The sequence below is a fragment of the Tiliqua scincoides genome, chromosome 5 (assembly GCF_035046505.1).
Source record: "Tiliqua scincoides isolate rTilSci1 chromosome 5, rTilSci1.hap2, whole genome shotgun sequence".
In the NCBI taxonomy this organism is placed as follows: Eukaryota; Metazoa; Chordata; class Lepidosauria; order Squamata; family Scincidae; genus Tiliqua; species Tiliqua scincoides.
This window is the reverse complement of record NC_089825.1, coordinates 92,520,784-92,539,126: the sequence shown is the minus strand read 5'-3', so window position 1 is coordinate 92,539,126 and position 18,343 is coordinate 92,520,784. Positions and strand designations below refer to the sequence as shown.

The window sequence follows — 18,343 nt, the reverse complement described above, 5'->3', positions numbered from 1 at the left end:
TTCCCTGTTCATTGATCTTGGCCCATGAATGAGCTGAGTGCCAGCTGGTGTCCCTTTCCATTGGGGAGGCTAAAAACATTTCCTTCTAGAGCTGGGTGAAAGTCAGTGATGATGATTAAGCACTCGTTCTAAAACACTGCACGCGGAACATTAAAAAAAATCAACACTTTATTATTCAAATACACTTATATTAATCTATTACAAAATAGCTAAAATGATAAAACACTTAAGAGTCCAATCCTATGCCTGTCTGTCTACTCAGAAGTTAGTCCCATTATAGTCAATGGGCCTTACTCCCAGTTTGGATAGGATATCAGCCTGAAAAGTGTAGTACTACAGCTTCCTTCTATATTTGCTTGACTCCGAATCTGCCCTTCCCCCAACTCCACTTTTTATGATTTCATATTTCTCTAGCAGCATGAAAAAGTAGCATTTCTTAGATGAGGAAGGGCCCAATCCTATCCAATTTTCCAGTGTCGGTGCTGCTGTGCCTATGGGGTATGCACTGCTTCTTGTGTTGGGGAGGCAGTCTTGGAGGCCTCCTCAAGGTAAGGGAACATTTGTTCTCTTACCTTGGGGCTACATTGCAGCTACCCTGCTGCTGGAAAGTTGGATAGGATTAGGCCTGAAGGCTGCAGTTTTTTTGGGGGGGGGGGGGAGTGGAAAGGAAATCCTTTCCTGAACATTTTGCTTTGTTAATGACCTTCCAGCATGAACAAAAATTGTTCATGGAAGACAAATCAAAACACACAGAAAATGATATCCTCTCTCTTCCCCCGTCCTTTCTCCCTCTAGTTCTCCTCACCTAAGAAATATTACTTTTTCTGCCAGAGTCCATAATTCAGTTATTCATATGCTGTCTCTGCACAATTAAAACAAAGTGCTTTAAGCTTTTGGCCTGCTACTGACCACAAGCCCAGTCCAATGTTCTGTACTATGTGATTTGCTGTGATTAAAAAAAATAATAATAATAATTTAAAAAATATATCCAAAAGGAGAGGTAGAATCAGGCTGTTATTCCGACCCAGAAGTTTCCACCCATGTTGGAAGGACTAGGCCAGGTACCCAGATTAGAAAGTTAAGATTGCCACTTAAACAAGAAAAAGAAATCTGGTTGACTGTCTCTGAGCATGTCTCTGAGCATGTGCATGTGCAGAGGTTCCACCACACTGGAGAGTGATGTGCTTCTAATAGGCCGACAAGTTTCATTTTTGTGATGTAAATGTTTCCCAATCTGTCTGAAGACTGCCTGGTGTGTTCCACAAGAGTGGTTAGATAACTTCATTCTTTCATGGCCAATTTTTTTTTCTAGCTAGACTCCTCATGGTAGTACCAGCCAGAACAAATGTTGCCCCAGAAAAGGAGCATCTTTAGCATACCTGTTGGAATACCTTTCTTTTTATTGCATTTGTAGCCCTTTTCACAACTTTGATGCACAATCCACATCCATACCCACAGACATCCACAATCACTGTCAATTACTCAATTCCACTGTAAATGGCCAATTGGATTGGGCCATAGAACTTTTTTCAAGAATACCAGTCACAAGCAGGCACATGATCCTCCACTGGTCATTTACACCAGCATAAGAACATAAGAACATAAGAACATAAGAAAGACGTTGGAGGGCTGACTGTCTCCTTTGCACCTATAACACAAAAATAATATGCTAGTAGGCAACATCTAAGAAGGGAAGTTAGCAGCTAGTGCATACAAGTGAAACACGATGATGACGATCCATTCTATTGCACTTCTAGTACGCAAAAGGTTTTTACTGTCTCACTCATTCCCACAGCAACCCTGTGAGGCAGGTCACTCTTATTCCCATTGCAAAAATGGGACTGAGAGTCAAGGCAGTTCATAGTTGAGTTGAAACATCAACTAGCTTTCCAAGGGCTCTGGGTTAGGTATGGGGGGAGACCACCCCTTGGTTCCCACAACTTTAGAAATTCCTTGTGGGATGATGGCACTGCAGATGTTCATGTGAAAGGGGATGTGGTTCTCAGCTACACCACCGTGACAGGTAGATTGCTTGGAACATCATGGAATTCCATTATCTGTAGCAAGGCCTGTGGTAGCCTGGGTTATTGTTCTCCAGATTTCTGACGATGTAACACACTTGGAGTTCCACTGGTGGTAGGAGACCAAACCAATCTGCCTCTCTTCACTGAGGGGTTGTCCTTGAAATTCCATGGAGAAATTCATTCTGCAAGGAGAGAAACCAGCATCTATATTTGGAACAAATGATGGCTGTCTGTCCCATAAGGGGTGGGGGAGAACAGATCAACTGGCAAACCAAAGTGGGTAAGAAAGATATGGGATGTAAGGGCATTTGAGGCAAATTTTAAGGGGGACATCAGGAATGAAGACCTGCAGAACTGTGAAGAATTTTCCCAGGGTTCACTCCAGGACAGAAAATATGCAGATGCATTTTGGAGACAGCAGTCATACTGTCAGATTGCCTCCACCATGCTCAAAATAGGTCTGTCTTTACCATAAGAGAATTAAGAACAGCAACAGTGCTGGGCAGTGCTTAGCACCAGATTGCCGGGGTTTCTGGGGCAAAATGATGCACTGGGCTTTCCAAGGCACCCTCTCTGCAATGATGCTTTGGGGAGTAACACTGCCACCAGTAATCAGGGTTCAAGGGTTGGCCTGTCCTGTCTGGGTGAGTTCTTGGGCAGTGCCTGATCTAGCTAATCTCTGACTAGGTTGATCCTACTTCTCCTACAAGTGGGGATGGTTGGGGAGCCATGTGGCATACAAAGGAGAGAGAGAGAGAGAGAGAGAGAGAGAATGAGTTGCATGCAGAAAGCTATGAGAATTGTCCCCAGTACTAAAGCCCCAAGTTACTTGCCATCTTCTCATGTCAATTTAGTTGATGAATGAACACATATATCAATGAGTAGGATCCCTGCACATACACACAGAGTGATCTATGCATGGATCTCTTTGCATGTTGGCATACTGGGATTGCTAGCATGTGCAGTAAGTCACTATATACATGGTGACACATATCTTGGATCCTCACATACCCATCAACTTACCCTTCTTCTGAGTTGGAGGTGCCTGCTTCCCTTTTGCTATGTCACTCTGGGCCAATACATCAACCATCCAGGTCAGGGCACTGGTGCAGTACTCCATCTTGTGAAAGCAGGTGAGAGAGAGGTGAACAAGAGATGTCATCTCTGAGAGCTGGGATGTACTGGGGAGATGCCTTCCAAACACAAGTATGGACTTTCCCCTCCTTTGCAGTGAATTTGGCTGTAGCTCCTCATCTTCCAGCCTTTTGAATGCCTCCATCTTCTAACATCTTCTAACGGTTACCCCAGTTCCTGCTCCACCCTGAACAGTCCGATTCTGTTCTACATACCTGGGTCTCGAGAGTCCGCAGGCGTCGCTCAGATTCCTTGATCTCAGAAAGTAGCTTCAGAGCCTGATCAACTCTGCAGGGTTAGAGAGGTGTGAGGCAGTTACAAGAAGGATGCTGTCCACTTCAACCTGGACAAACTCACCCCTGTTTGTCTGATGGCCACATATTATTCAAGCATTTGAATATTAGCAATCTTGGAAGGAACTCCCTTTCCCTGGAGGACAGCCAGAGCTCTAGCCTGAGGGCATTTCAGAAGCTATGATGATGATCAATGAAACCATCCTTGCTTTCCTGTGACAACTTCAGGGCAACTGTAGTACTGATCTAAATGCTCTCATTTTCTCCAGGCTGTCACTCAGGAACCCTTATATCCAATCAGACCAGCCCTATTAATGCTTTCATCCCATCCTACAAGAACATCTCTACCAGTCTTCCTTCTGAATCAGGTATCACCCCTACCCCCTGTGTACTACTCCTCTATCCCAACCTGCCCACCTCCTTCTCTTTAGTTCACTCCCACACTGCTCCTTGCTGCCATTCCCCATCCTCACTTTTGGGAGGTTCGCCGGAGCCGCTCAGTGTCTTTGTCGCGGTTCTGCCTTGCCTGGGCCACTAAGTAATTTTCCTTCTGCACCGATTCCCACGTGAGCAGTCGTCCATTTTGGGCATCAGAAAGTTCCAGCACTGCCCAGAAACACCATTGGAAGTGGGGAGAAAAAGAGAATAAGGCAGACAATAGACATTTGAAGGATCTGAATTTGGGACTGATAGTCTTTCGCATTCACAAATGGCTGAGAGTCGGGGGTGAAGAGTGAAGTAGTACCGTAATTGTACTATATTTGTAGAACAATTGCAAATTATGCAGGATTATAAAATTGCAAGGATTCTTCTCCTGCCCTACACACCCATCAAAGACAGGCTAAAGCGGAGGGGGGAGGGGCTTTAGGAAAAATGTAGAAAAAAACAACAAAGGGGGAACATGAAATAGGCTCATATATACCGTTGCTATATAAATATATACACATTTATATACATATATACATAAATGTATACGGTTGGAGACCTTGGTATCCACAGGAGTCTGTTCCTGGACACACCCCCCCCCCCAGGATACCAAAAACTACTCATAATTGACTCCATGGATGTGGCCTCCCCATGTCTCAGACCACCTCCGGGATACAACTAGAAGACTCTTCCGGTTACATCTGGGAGGTACAGGTTGGCCCTCCTGACTTGGGTCGGGACCTGCGTTGGGTCAAATCTGCAGGGCCTGAACCCATGGATAAGGAGGACCAACCTGTAAATGATGCGGAGAAAGCGGATAGAGGAACATTTTTCCTCCTCCGTCACAGTGCTGGAATTTGGGGCTCATCCAAAGAAACTAAGCAATGTAGCAATAAGTTTGGCTCAGGCAGGAAAAAGTACTTTCTTCATGGCACTCACGGAAGTGGCGTCCCTTGGCGGACTGCACCTTACGAACATGGCGCTTGAGGATGAGGTGCAGGTGGCTGATCAGGATGAAGGGTGGAGCCAGTGCTGGGCGGCTGTGATACTCCAAGATCAAGTTGTAGCGCTGGGATTTCCAGTAGATGTCACTGTTGCCTTGCACTTTGGAGAAAGTGTAGCTGTTGGGAGGTAGAAGCACTTTACAGTTGTACACAGATGTACATCGAAACAGGAGACCGCTATGTTGCAGCCCAATCCTATCCTTACCCCCTCCACCCCTGCCAATGCATCCTGTGGGGTTGGTGGCGGCAGTTCAAGAGGCTTGGGAAAGGTAAGGGGAAATATTTTCTCTTACCTCCCTGTAAGCCTCCCATTTGCTAATGGGTCTCCTTGGGCCTGTGCCAGGTCTTTAACTGGTTCAAGTCCAGTGACAGAAAGGGGGTATCAGGAAGCGAAGAAGGAGATAGCATCTGCTCCAAATTGCTCACGCCAGATGCCACCCCTTCCCACCTCCGGCCCCCTGTTCTGCTTCATTCCGTCACCCCATTCTGCCCTTGCCGCTGAGTCACCATCGTTGGTGGACACTGCTCCATCCTCCAGCACATGGTGGGCCTGTGTGGCCTATTCCCCAGTGCTCTGGAAGTGCATGGCTTCATGCACTGTCAAACTGGTTTCTAAAACTGCCGTAAGGCAGTCTCTGCAGCTGGAATGCTAATTCCGGCAGCAGACAAGCTCACTAGGATTGGGCTGTAAGTCAGAATGTTGATCCTCTGTTCCACTACGCTCTTCATCAATTGGCAGCACTTATGTCCTAGGGATCTTTTATTATTGTTATTAATAGTTTATTGGTTTTTAAAGGATCTTAAACGATGACTCAAACACAGGATCTTTTGCTTACTCATCCGCACTTTTCCAGTGCAATTATACAGTGGCATGGCAAAGCACATAGCAAAGCAAAGCAGGGGGTGCAAAGCACTAAGTTTTGCAGGTGCCTGAATGTGCCATGCAAGTGGCCCCTCCCCTTCCAAATGGCTCCGAAGGGGAGGGGCCGCTTGCACAACATGGTGAAGCTCTCTGCAAAACGTAGTGCTTTGCAGCCCCTCTAGCTGGTTGGCAACCTTCAGTCTCGAAAGACTATGGTATAAGCCTACAGCACCCAGTATTCCTGGCAGTCTCCCATCCAAGTACTAACCAGGCCTGACCCTGCTTAGCTTCCAAGATCAGACAAGATTGAGCACATGCAGGGTAACAGTAATTACACACATTACGATTATATAGGCATTCCTGAGGCATCTGGTGGGCCACTATGAGATACAAGAAGCTGGACTAGAGAGGCCCTTGGCTTGATGCAGCAGAGCTCTTCTTATGTTGTTATGTTTACTTAGAAGCAGGTCTCACTGTGTTCAATGGAACGTATTTCCAGGAAAGTGTGCATAAAGTTGCAGCCTTAGGCTAGTGGCCCTTTCCCATTCATAGCATCATGCATACTCATACACAAGTCCTGCATTCCTTGTTCATGTACATTTCATGCACATGAACTGTCACTGTGCGTGCCCACCCTGTACACTCAGTCTGCCAGCCCTTGGTCACAGTAAATGCAGGAATCGATGACAATGATACCTGAACATGGCGATGAGCAGGTTGAGGAGTAGTATGTTGGCGACCAGCAGGAAAACCACAAGGAGAATTAGCACCAGCCAGTTGGCGTAGGTGTTGGTACAGGGCTTTGCCTCCTCCATCAAGATGGCCACTGGATCATAGGTGCAGTTTGATGCTGCAATCAAAGTAGCTGTGGAGGGGAGAGGGAGGAATCGGATGTCAGTTAATATAGGTTGGGCATCCCTTATCCAAACTGTTGGTGACCAGAAGCATTTCGGATATCAGATTTTTCCATAAATTTAAATACTTGCATATAACGAGATATCTTGACAACAGGGCCCCACACTAAACATGAAATTCATTTAAGTTTCATATACACCTAATACACATAGCCTGAAGGTAATTTTAGACAATATTTTTTAATTATTTCAGCATTTTGTGTGACCCATCACATAAGGTCAGGTATGAAATTTTCCACTTGTGGTATCATATCAGCCTCAAAAAAGTTGTGGTTTTTGGAATACTTTGGATTTCAGAATTCTGGATAAGGGATGCCCAACCTGTACTGCTAATTTTGCTCTGTTTTTAACATATTGTGCTGATAGCAAGGTTTAAATTGTTCTGATTTATATTGCATTTTAGTAATGTTTTTCATTTTCTTGTCAACCGCCCTGAGTGTCAGCCTGTGGTAGAAAGGTGGAGCAAAAATATTTAAAATAAACGAACAACAGCACAATTCTCTGCAAAGGAACTATCCCTTTAGGGCAGTGGTTCCCAAACTGTGAGCCCTGGTTCTGTGGGGAGCCACGGAATCCTCACAAAAAACCCACTGTCCTATATCATATACTGTATAGGATTGTAGCCATAATGGGAAGCTGCAGCCAATGACCCAGTAGGTCAAGGGAGCCACCAGTAGAAAAAGTTTGGGAATCACTGCTTATGGGTTAATATAAATCATATCTAGTTCCATTCTCTCCCCTCTCTGTACAAGTTCCCTACTGTTACCCACCATCAATTTCATCAAGTGGAATCTGTCCAAAGATTTGTAAATAAGGCCGGTAGAAGACACGGCGAAAGATCCAGGGAAGACGCCGGTCATGTGGGAGTAGTAGTCCCTCAGTGGTGACCCCGTAGGCCACCAGCCATACCCCGAGAAAGAAGAGAAAGAGGAAGACATCTTTCATCTAGAGAAGAGTGAAGAAGAGAGAAAAGATCACCAATTGGGCACATAGAGAAAAACACTGACATACATACACGTGTGTGAAATGCCACTCACAAAGAGGTGAAATGAACTAATGGTGCAGTTCTCCAACAAATTATCCTAACTTGAATCAATGACATTTTCTGCTGCGCAATGCACAATGCATTCTGTTAACTGCTGAGAATTGCACATGGAATGGAGTGAATGAAGAAAAATGGCAAGTAGTGGGAATCCCTGCTCAGCCGTGAAGCTCCCTGGGGGACCTTGAGCCAGTAACACTCTCTCCCAGCCTATCCAACCTCACAGGGCCATTGTGAGGGTAAAGGAGGGAAATCAGAGAAGGATGTGTGCTACCATGACCTCCTTAGAGGAAGGGGGGAATAAAAATGGGATAAATGAAAACTTCTGCAACAGAAATATGCACAAATATGTGTCATAGATTTGTACAGGATGTGCCTTGTTATCCAGTGGGGTTTTGTTCCGGAACCTCAGTCAATAGGAAAAAAAATCAGTGGATACCACATCATTGGAAAAATAACTTTAAAGACCCATTTCCGGGTTTCTTGCTTCTCTATTGTTGCCCCAGAATGCATTGGTATAGACACTATACCACATTCAGTTACTGAACGAGGTGAATAATGGAATCTAATGGAATGAAATTGTAATTATTTAACAGCGCGAAAGTAGGAAATTGGATCTTGGTGCTTTTTTTCTTGTTATAAGGCATTTAAAGGTGGACCTCCTCAGTATCAGTGGTAAGTCAAATCAGAGGATACGGCAGTCCCACCTGTATTTCCCACCTGGTGGGGTGAATGCCACCTATTACTTTTAAAAAGAGAGACGTCACCTGAGATCTCTTGCACCATCACATAAACTTAGTTTTCATTTTCTCATTCTTTGCACATTTGTTATACAGATACTCACATTTAAGCCCAAGGTCCTTGACATTTATTATTCCACACCTAACCATGGGCCAAAAATCCCTTAGGCTGCCATGCTGCATTCTTGAATCATAGACCTCTTGCACACTCAAAAGCCCTCCTGTCATACACTCACTCCATTACACATCACATAACGCTCTCACCATCCTCCCAACGATGATCATTTTGGGCCCCAGCTGCTTGTTGACAGCAAAGATGTGGATGAGACGGAGGGTGAAGATCATGAAATCCAGACAAAGAATGGTACGGCCTGATTCATACGTCAGTGGGTTCAATCTGGGGAGGCACATAGCAGAGTAAGAATCACGGGAAAGGAAGTTATGCCTTCTATGCAACTGTTTTACCTGCATTAAAAAACAACCTTTGTTACTTATGCCGAGCCATGAATACCTGACCCCACTTTCTCATTCATTCAAAGCGCCTTTGAGTTGCTCAACTAGAATAGCACTGAAGAACATTGTATGGATATTTTTTAGCAGCCTTCAGATGGCACTAACCATAAATGAAAAGAACGATGTCTCAAGCCTGTCTTGAAACCAGCCTCTTTCTCAGAATTCTCCCTCCTAACTACTTTGAGGGTCTCTGTCACTTCAAGCTGTTGGCGAAGGTCTGCATGTCTGAATGTTGTGTCAAAATTCCCTGCACATAGAAAATTAGTATACTAGGACACTAGTCGAGCCTTCTCTCTGACATGCTATAATCCTGTGTAAAAGGGAGGAGGGGGTTGTCCAGCGTGGCAGAGAATTTAAATAAGTGACCCCCCCATCTGCAGTTTGAAGTGGTACAGTCCAGCAAGAGCCACATCATGCAATTCTCCTGTTCATGTGGCTTGACCACTGGCTTCTCTGAAAGAAGGAGCAGGTCCAGGGGTCAGATGAAGGAGAAGGTGGAGGCGTATGTCTTTTTCCAGTAATATCTTGGTCTCTCTACAGTGGCACCCCAGCCCAGAAGGTATCTTACCTGCATACCACTCCCAGCATGAAGAGCAGCAGAGCTGTGATATCCAGCTGGTTCCAGGTGTCCAGCAGGTATCGGCGTACCCTCTGAGGCAAGGGCTGGGAACCCACAAAGCAGCCCTGGCGCACCTCCTCACAGACCAACGTGAAGACCCAGACATACAAGATAATCTCTGAAGCAGAAGGGCCATCGGGAGGTGGAGCTTTAAAATCCAAGAGCAAAACGTAGGAGAAGAGGAAGAGGAAGAGCAGATACATCACCACGTTGCCCAGGAATGCAGTCACGGGAGCCACCCAGAACTGCCGCCAGCGTCGTAGCCAGAACCGGTGGCGGGAAGGTGGGGAGGGAGGGTCCATATTGCTGGGAGAGGGAATAAAAAACATGAGAAGCACGTCTTCTTTGGGCAATCTGGAATTCAGGCTATCTGACCCTACTAAAGACACTGTAACCAATTAATTGTATGAGTTGCAGTCGATTAATCGATCAATAATATTTGCATATGAGTTCTAAAAAATTCATTTTGTTGTTTTATTTTTTCTTGTTCTATTGCATTTATTTATTATATTTGCTGCATTGGTGATGTTTGACAGCAACTGTTACCCTGCACATGCCCAATCTCATCTGATCTTGGAAGCTAAGCAGGGTCAGGCCTGGTTAGTACTTGGATGGGAGACCGCCTGGGAATACTGGGTGCTGTAGGCTTATACCATAGTCTTTCGAGACTGAAGGTTGCCAACCATTTGGTGATGTTTGATTGGAACGCAGGATATGAATTGATTAAATGAATGAATGAACGAATGAATGAATGAAGCTCCACCTTTCCCCTTGCCATCCCCCCCAAGAGCAATGACCATTCCTCTTACTCAGACAGCATGTCTCCAATAGTACATTTCACATCCGTGTCAAGGCTGTCCAGCTCTATCGGGCTCGAGGGGTCCAGTCGGAGGTCCTCGTCCATGGCTCTGTCAAAGGGAAATGGGGGCAGGTGAAATCACAGGATACCCCATGGCATCTTGGTGCAGCAATGGGACTGTGGGCATCTGTCATACTTTATTGGAAAGTCACACTGAAATGAGAGCTGGCTGTGCTGCTGACTGAAAGGAACTCTGCACATGCTTGTGCTTTCCTTTGCAGGCAAGTAATGCTAGCCAATCCAAACATTCTTCAGCAGCATCTAAATAGACAGCTTGTGGTTCAGGTACCAGGGTGCCCTCCATCACCCTGGTCACAACTCCAAGCTCTTTGGCTATCATGAACGGTGGGGCTTGCCCAGCACCCACCTGAATGTGATGAGGTTGGTAAAGATGAGGGGGGGACAGAAGAAGGTGAGGAGGAGCTGCCAGACAGGGGTGCTTCGGTCCATTTCTCCCCACCAATTCTGGGTGAGCAGGGACTGTGGGGAAAGCACAGGCAAGAGTCAGTACAGGGAATCGTTACAGTCCTCTACATTTCAGTTCCAGCTAGCCATTTAGTTCTCTCAAATGCCTGATGGCGCTTTCCCTCTTCAAGCCACAGTCCTAAACATGCATTTTCCAAAGTAAAGCCTACTGAAAACAATGAGAAATATTTTGGAAGTAAGGTGTTTAGGATCAGGGTGTCATCCTGGCCACTACAATGTTCCTACACAGAGGTTCAGCTCAAAGCTAGATTTCCCACCCATGTCTTCCAGATCTCATTCTGCTCCGACTGCTGGCCACATCTTTGTGGACTGCTGGAGGGCATATGTCTGTGAGGGGTGAGGCTGAAAGAGGGGACTGGCCCAAAGTCACCCAGGAAGCTTCATGGCTGAGCGGAGATTTGAATCTGAATCCTCTAGGTCTAACTCCTGAACAAGAACACCATCCTGGCTCTATATCCCCCACATAAATTGAGGTGTCCCTAGTTACATCTGAAGCTGCCTAATAATGAGTCAGGCCTTGGGGCCCATCTAGCTCAGCATTGTCTTCACTGACACGCAGTGGTTCTCCATTATTTTAGAGAGGGGTCTTTCCCAGCTCTCCATGGAGACACTAAGGATTGAACTTGTAACCTTCGGCATGGCAAGCAAGTGCTCTTCCAGTGAGCTGCCGTCCCCTCCCCATAGCAGCCATCATTCCTGCAACAGTGCCCTCTGCACATGCTCCAGGGCTCCGAACCTCCACCTGCCATACCTGTACACCATCCTGTGCAAAGAAGAGGCGAGCGTCTGCCTGGTGAGCCAACTGGAGGACAGTGGCTCCACCCCAGAGGCGGGAACGGCGCACCAGCAATTTGTAAGCCCGTGGCTCGCTGTTCCGGTAACATTCACTAAACACACCTGGCATTGGGTGGAAAAACCAGGGAGGATAAGGGACACATCTGAAGTATAATACTGTAATATTTCCAGGAACTCTTCATAGACCACCCACATTTATAATAATCATTGACATAGCATTCTAACTATGTGAAATGCTTGTTTCTTGTGCACTTTACCAAATTTTTAAATGGACAAACATTTGTACATTTTAAGGCAACTGTTACCCTGCAGATGCCTGATCTCATCTGAACTCAGAAGCTAAGCAGGGTCAGGCCTGGTTAGTATTTGGATGGGAGACCGCCTGGGAATACTGGGTGCTGTAGGCTTATACCATAGTCTTTCGAGACTGAAGGTTGCCAACCATTTCAACCAGTGCTGGAAAGCACTGACATAAGGGGTTGGGATTGCACCCTTAGAGTATTCCTGCAAAGAGGCTACCCTCTCCAAAGAGGCTTCCTGTGTGGAGTTGGAATGGAGAGTGAGAGAGCATTTTCTTTCTCTTTTTCCTCACCTATAGCCAAATTCTCAAAGCGCATTGCCAGATCCTTCATGGCTGCCTGTTCCTCTGCTTCCATCTCCAGATGTGAGAGCTCCCGCAGGATCCGTGAGGCTGCCAGAGCCCCGGCCACAGCATCAGGTGCCTGTGAGGGAGGAAGCGGGGTCACCATGAATGAGAACAGAGACAAAAAACCTACAGCCCCCTGAGAACTAGGAGGGTGAATTGCCTGCCATCCAATCTGACTCTCATCAAACCTGGAAGTCGCAAACATTTCCATTTGTGTTCACATGGAAGTTCTGAGTGACCTGCTTTCTTTCAGATTTGGGAAAGCTCCTAAGTTCAGGAGAATTCATATGCAGACCAGGTCTTAATGAGTTCTAAAAGATCAGGCACTGAGAGCCAAACTACCTATTATACTCATGTAATGGAAGATCAGAAGATCATCAGGTGGATGATGTGGTGTTGACAGCGATTCCCTGTTTTGACAGCTGTTTGACAGCTCTGGGAAGGGCAGGGCTGGCTCCACAGCTGTAATCAATCAAGGTCAATGGAGACCTGGATGGACACCTGAGCTTCATTTGACCTTGATGGGACTTTGAATGGACATGGACTGAAGGGATGGCTCGCCTGAGCCTAATTTGGAGCTAATGAGGTAGCTCACAGCTGAGCTACATATGGATCATGAGACATCCAAGGATAAAAGGCAGCTTTGGAAGGAGACAGAGCTACCCTGACTCAGGACCAAGAGCGGGACGCTGACCCAGCCGGAAGTTGGACCCTGACCCAGAGCGAGGAGCAGGACGCTGACCAGAGGGAGGACCCTGACCCAGGACCAAGAGCGGGACACTGACCTAGCCGGAAGCTGGACGCTGACCCAGAGGGAAACCCGGACGGACCCACACTGGGAGAAGGGGACTGCCAGAACTCTGCTGGAGGACACAGAAGAGAGGACTGCCAGGACCCTGCTGGAGGAGACACTCTGCTGGAGAGAACACTGCTGGAGAGGAGGAACTCTACTGCAGAAGTTTGGACTGGGAATACTGGACTGGGAAGACTGGACTGTGCTTTGGAGACTGGATTGGACTTCGACTGGAGGCTTCAGACCTCTACCCACTAAGTTAAGTGGAGTTTTGGGGAGGGAAAGCCTCTGGACAAGAGGACTTGCAGGGAGTGTATGTGTTTGTAGCAATAAATTCTTGTTAATTGCTATAGATAAGGAGTTCTGTATTCATTTCTTTGCACACCGCAGCTGTTGTCCTTGGGGAAAAAAGGGTGTTAATTAGCCAAAAAGCGGGCATTAGAAGAGAGTTGGGATATTTCGACAGGACAAATTGGCGTGGTCGGCAGGAGTCGAAAATTTGGCAGAACAACTCACAGTGCAATCCTATGCATGTCTTTTCAGAAGGAGATTTCATTGAGTTCAATGGGACTTGCTCTCAGTTAAGTGTGGATAAGATTGCATTCTAAGTCCATCATTCAGTCTTTCAAGAACAAAGTTTTCTTTCAAAAATAGCAGCTGTGGTGAGGAAACCAGTCTGCAACAAGGCAGGGAGAAGGGGTGCTTGGGCCTTTCAGTCTGCTACATCCCAATCCATCTTGCCACCCCTTCTCACTGCTATTTGACATGGAAAGAAGTTCCCTTTGGCACCAATCATAAGCATAGCTATTCAAATGTCAAATTTGGATGGACTGGGTAAATATGATTATTAAGTATATTTACATACCACTCTTCAACAAGAGCAGATCACAAAGTGGTTTACATGGTAAAACACATCAATGTAAGGTTCCCTGTCCCCAAAGGACTCGCAATCTAAAATAAGCTTAGGAGTAGCCCACAATTATAAGTTGCAAATCCTTGGGCAGAAAATTGGTCTTCCTGCTCATTACTCGGGCAGGAGGTCTGGTCTAGAGGGTTGAGCCTCTATTTGCCTGAAGATAACATCTGAAGGTCGCCAGTTCGAGGCCACCGGCACCGTGCGACCTTGAAGCAGCTGACAAGCCGAGCCGAGCTATTCCATCTGCTCTGAGCGTGGGAGGATGGAGGCCAGAATGTGTGGCCAGATCAAGAAAGAAACATCTGAATGTTGTGGTTTCTTGAAAGATAGAAACCTTCTTTCAGATTGTTAAAATCCCTACGGGGTTTTAATTTGCCTGCCTATGTAAACCGCCTTGAATAAAGCCTAAGGAGAAATCTGAGGATCAAGCAAGGCGGTATAGAAATACCTGTATTATTATTATTATTACTCTGTAAAGAGCAACACCATGGATGGTAGGATCTGAATAATACTCACCATTTCCCAGAAATACATGGCCATCTCTCTACGGTTCAGCAACACAGCCCATATAAACAGATCAGTCCAAGGATTTGGGGAGAGATCATTGCGGTAGACAGGATCTCCATTGGGTAACGATGCCTTACTCTTGGGAGAGAACAAAGAGGCATGATCAGCACCAAATAGAAAAAAATATGCACCCAGAAGCTATCTAAGCTTGAGGAATGAAATTCCAATGTTTTACGGAAAGTATGGATCCAGTGCTCCCAATTCATTAATCCCATCAATAGCCCTTATTCAAATGTTCTACTTTACCTAAACGTCTTGTAGTTTTCTGAAGCACACTTCTAACATTATTTTATATAGTGGTTCTCTTTTAGCACCAGGACCCACTTTTTATAATGAGAATCTGTCGGGACCCACTGGAAGTGACGTCATGTCAGGAAGTGGCATCGTCAAGTGGGAAAATTTTTAACAATCCTAGGCTGCGGTCTTACTCACACTTACCCAGGGGTAAGTCCCACTTACTATCATTGTTAAAAGCATATACTGAGTAGCCTGTTAAAAGTACAGATGTGTAACATTTCCCCAAAGGCAGGAACGTACCATGGTAGCATCAAGTCTAATGTATTAAAAATAAAATGTTGAAATGGAAGGAGACCCACCTGAAATTGGCTTGTGACCCACCTAGTGGGTCCCAACCCACAGTTTGAGAAACACTAACCAATTATTTCCTCTAAGAGGAAATTCAACAACAACAAAAAATGGACAGCTACCCTCAAAACCTGGCACTGTCCTTACAGTCTTCAGGCTTCCCAAACCGCCGTACCAATCCATGTGTTGTTCCCAGCATACACGCACATGCACAAGAAATAGGAATGCCACTTCAACCTACCCCTTTCCCTTTATGACCAGGGTTCAGGCCAGCATAAAAGGGAGAACAGATATCCCCCAGCAGCTCATGTAGGATGTGGGCCACTTGCGGCAGGTAGCAGTCTAGCAGAGATCGTTCCAACAGAGGGAACTCTGAGGGCAGGGTATGCTCAGGACCCATAGCCAGGCGTCGGTCCAGCAGCTGGCGGAGCAGGGAGACCTCTGGGGCCCCTGCATATAGATTCTCCAGCTGTCCCCAGGTCAGGAACCGTCCAAAGTCCAAGCCATTCTCAACAAAGAGGCGCACTAAAGCAGGGCGGTCCCCCAGCAAGGCATCTCGCATCGGATCCTCCAGTAGGCTAGGCTGCAGAAAATGGGTGGAGCAGAGAGGATGGTCAGAGAAGGTGGAGAGAAACAGAGACTGTTGTACATCCCAAAAGAATGATTGATGGGAGCTAAGCTAGCTGGACTCCCTGTTCAACCCCAGGATCACAGATTGCTAGGGACCACAGAACTGTCCATAACAACAGAGGCCTGCTTCTGTGAGTTGGCATCAAGAACGTCTCTCATAAACTTCACCTCCACTTCCTGTATTTTTTTTTAAATTTTTTAATAATATTACTTAAACTGCAAGGTCCATGAGGAGCCTGTCTTGGTGGAAAAGTGGGGCATAAATACAATAAACAAATATTCGCCATTCTACAAGCCCACGAGGCCTTTGATAAAGAAGGTACCAGCAAATCTGACTCCTCTGGACCATGAGCTAAGAAGCAATGGTCCCTGTCCCTTGCCTCTCAAAGAAAGAAGTCCCAACTCATCCTCATTTCCCTGCGCCACTAACAGTTTGTGGCTATTCCCCACCCAGATCTTACTCATCTCTTTCACCTTCCCTGTTACTTAAAACTGTTCACCAACTAAACTCATAAAAGGAATTTTTTTTTTTTTTTGGCGCATTCATCACCCTAACTCTGTCACCTATCTCTGCCACCACCAAAGGGTGGTTTCAAAGAACATGTGTGTATGCATGGCCCTTTGGCATTGCCACTACATGGGGGCCTGATGCCCTTGCATGCCTCAGGCACACAGCACTACAGCTCCTTTCTTTTTGTGTCCCAGACATTTGTGTCCCATTATATATGAATATTTATATTAGATGTTTTATATTAAAACACAAAGGTAGGGTTAGGGCTGGTTTAAGAGGTTTAGTATATATAACATGGGGCTTAAATTGGCATACCTGGGAGATTGGCGTACATTGGTGTCAGGGGGGGCAAATGCCTTGGGGTGCCATGCCTGCCTTTCAAGTGCATTTCTGATTTTGGGGTGAAAAAAATGAAAGTAATGTTTAAGGCCTTCCAGATATCTCAGAAGGCTCCCAGTGTGTGTGTGTGTGTGGGGGGGGCATTCTGTGGTCCTGGCCCTGGGTAGTACAGGGTCAAGATCGCCAATGGGGGTTTGTTGCTTGGTTATAGTGGAATGCTAATAACCAGGATGCAAAAAATCCAGATGAGATTGCACAGGGATGCCAATGACCGAGACACCTTTGACCGAGACACAATTGTCCAGGGCTCAAATACCCTAATACCTACAAGTTTGTTTAAGGTCAATGAAAGTTATGGAAACAACATATGTAAGAAGAAACAAGAGTTTTACATTCCAAGAGGTTTCAAGTGACTGCTTCTTTTTTGTCTGGGGTTCTTCACATCTCCTCTTGGCTTCCTCCTGGTGTCTATCAGGCCCCTGAACCCGGTCCATTCCCCCTGAGTCTTTCACGCAGCCTCCTTGCTAGTTCCTAAAGGTTCCTTCTATCACTTCTCCCCCTGACAGTTCCCCACTGGGCTTCCTTTATTCTCCTGCTCCCTTTCCATCTGAAGTCCCCTGTTCCCCACTTCCACCATGTTGCTGACTCACCTCCCAGAGAATGTCCCCACGAAACAGCTCAGTGCTGGCAATGTCCACACGGTTCCAGGCCACGGCCAGGCGCAGCTCATCCAAGTAGGAGGTGGCCTCACTTGACCGCCTACAGGCTGTAAAGTGGGAAGAAAAAGAGACCAGCTTTGACTTCACCTCCCTCCTCTGCAGCACTTCATTCTAAGGCAGCCATTTTCAACCACTGTGCCATGGCGCACTGGTGTGCCGCAAATGGTCCCCAGGTGTGCCGTGGGAATTTGGGAGAGGGAGATTTATTGATAGGGCCATTGGGGGATGTGAGCCCCCCATTGGCAGTGCAGTGTGCCTTGTCAATTGTCAAGAAACTGATGGTGTGCCTTGACCATTTGTGTGCCTTGCTAGTGTGCCATGAGATGAAAAAGGTTGAAAATAACTGTTCTAAGGGGAGGGAAGGTGAAAGATGCAAGGAATGATTAATACTTACAACAGAGGGAGGAAATGCTGAAAAGAGATGAGGAGATCCCAATAAGGAGGAAGTATTTGTGGGGCAGAAATGGGATAAGAGCTGGAGCCAAAATACGATGTGATGTCAGAGATGTGTGAATACATCTCCTAAGTCCTTTCTTGTATGTTTGCTTGCTACAGCAGCTGTGAAGGATCTGGACTGGGTCCCTAGAATGCAGGGTTGTTTCTAACCCTTTGCCCCTGCACCACAGTCCATATCCACTCTCCAGAGCTACATAAACATTGAATGTTTTCCCCCTGAAGCAGCTTGGGGGGGGGGGAAGCAACTGGATGGGGGCCATAGTATAGGCAGAAAGGGTTAAACACCATGGGCTTGATCCAAATTAGGCACCTCAGCTGTCTTTACAAATACATCTACACATCTTTAAAAACATGTCTAGTTTGGCCCTAACTTTCAAAATCAAGAGTCAAAGTTATGTGCCTTGGGTTAGTTAAGAAAATCTAACCCTACATGTTGGAATTTGAAATACAAATGTGAGGGAGGGAAGAAA

General features: G+C 46.2%; 1 protein-coding gene and 2 pseudogenes across 1 annotated transcript in view; 2 read left to right on the top strand and 1 right to left on the bottom strand.

Moving 5' to 3' along the window:
* TRPM4 (transient receptor potential cation channel subfamily M member 4) overlaps window positions 1-18,343 on the bottom strand; it is a 32,610-nt gene that overhangs the window by 374 nt on the left and 13,893 nt on the right. The window contains exons 10-24 of the mRNA XM_066629279.1: window positions 17,349-17,464; window positions 15,460-15,801; window positions 14,583-14,711; window positions 12,304-12,433; window positions 11,668-11,813; window positions 10,798-10,910; window positions 10,381-10,479; window positions 9,521-9,877; window positions 8,704-8,836; window positions 7,428-7,602; window positions 6,440-6,608; window positions 4,808-4,998; window positions 3,925-4,048; window positions 3,374-3,446; window positions 3,048-3,144 (exon numbers count right to left, since the gene is read on the bottom strand). Coding sequence (XP_066485376.1) covers window positions 3,048-3,144; window positions 3,374-3,446; window positions 3,925-4,048; window positions 4,808-4,998; window positions 6,440-6,608; window positions 7,428-7,602; window positions 8,704-8,836; window positions 9,521-9,877; window positions 10,381-10,479; window positions 10,798-10,910; window positions 11,668-11,813; window positions 12,304-12,433; window positions 14,583-14,711; window positions 15,460-15,801; window positions 17,349-17,464 — 2,394 coding nt within the window. The remainder of the gene's footprint in view (window positions 1-3,047; window positions 3,145-3,373; window positions 3,447-3,924; window positions 4,049-4,807; window positions 4,999-6,439; window positions 6,609-7,427; window positions 7,603-8,703; window positions 8,837-9,520; window positions 9,878-10,380; window positions 10,480-10,797; window positions 10,911-11,667; window positions 11,814-12,303; window positions 12,434-14,582; window positions 14,712-15,459; window positions 15,802-17,348; window positions 17,465-18,343) is intronic.
* On the top strand, window positions 10,100-10,219 carry LOC136654731 (5S ribosomal RNA; annotated as a pseudogene).
* On the top strand, window positions 11,999-12,118 carry LOC136654955 (5S ribosomal RNA; annotated as a pseudogene).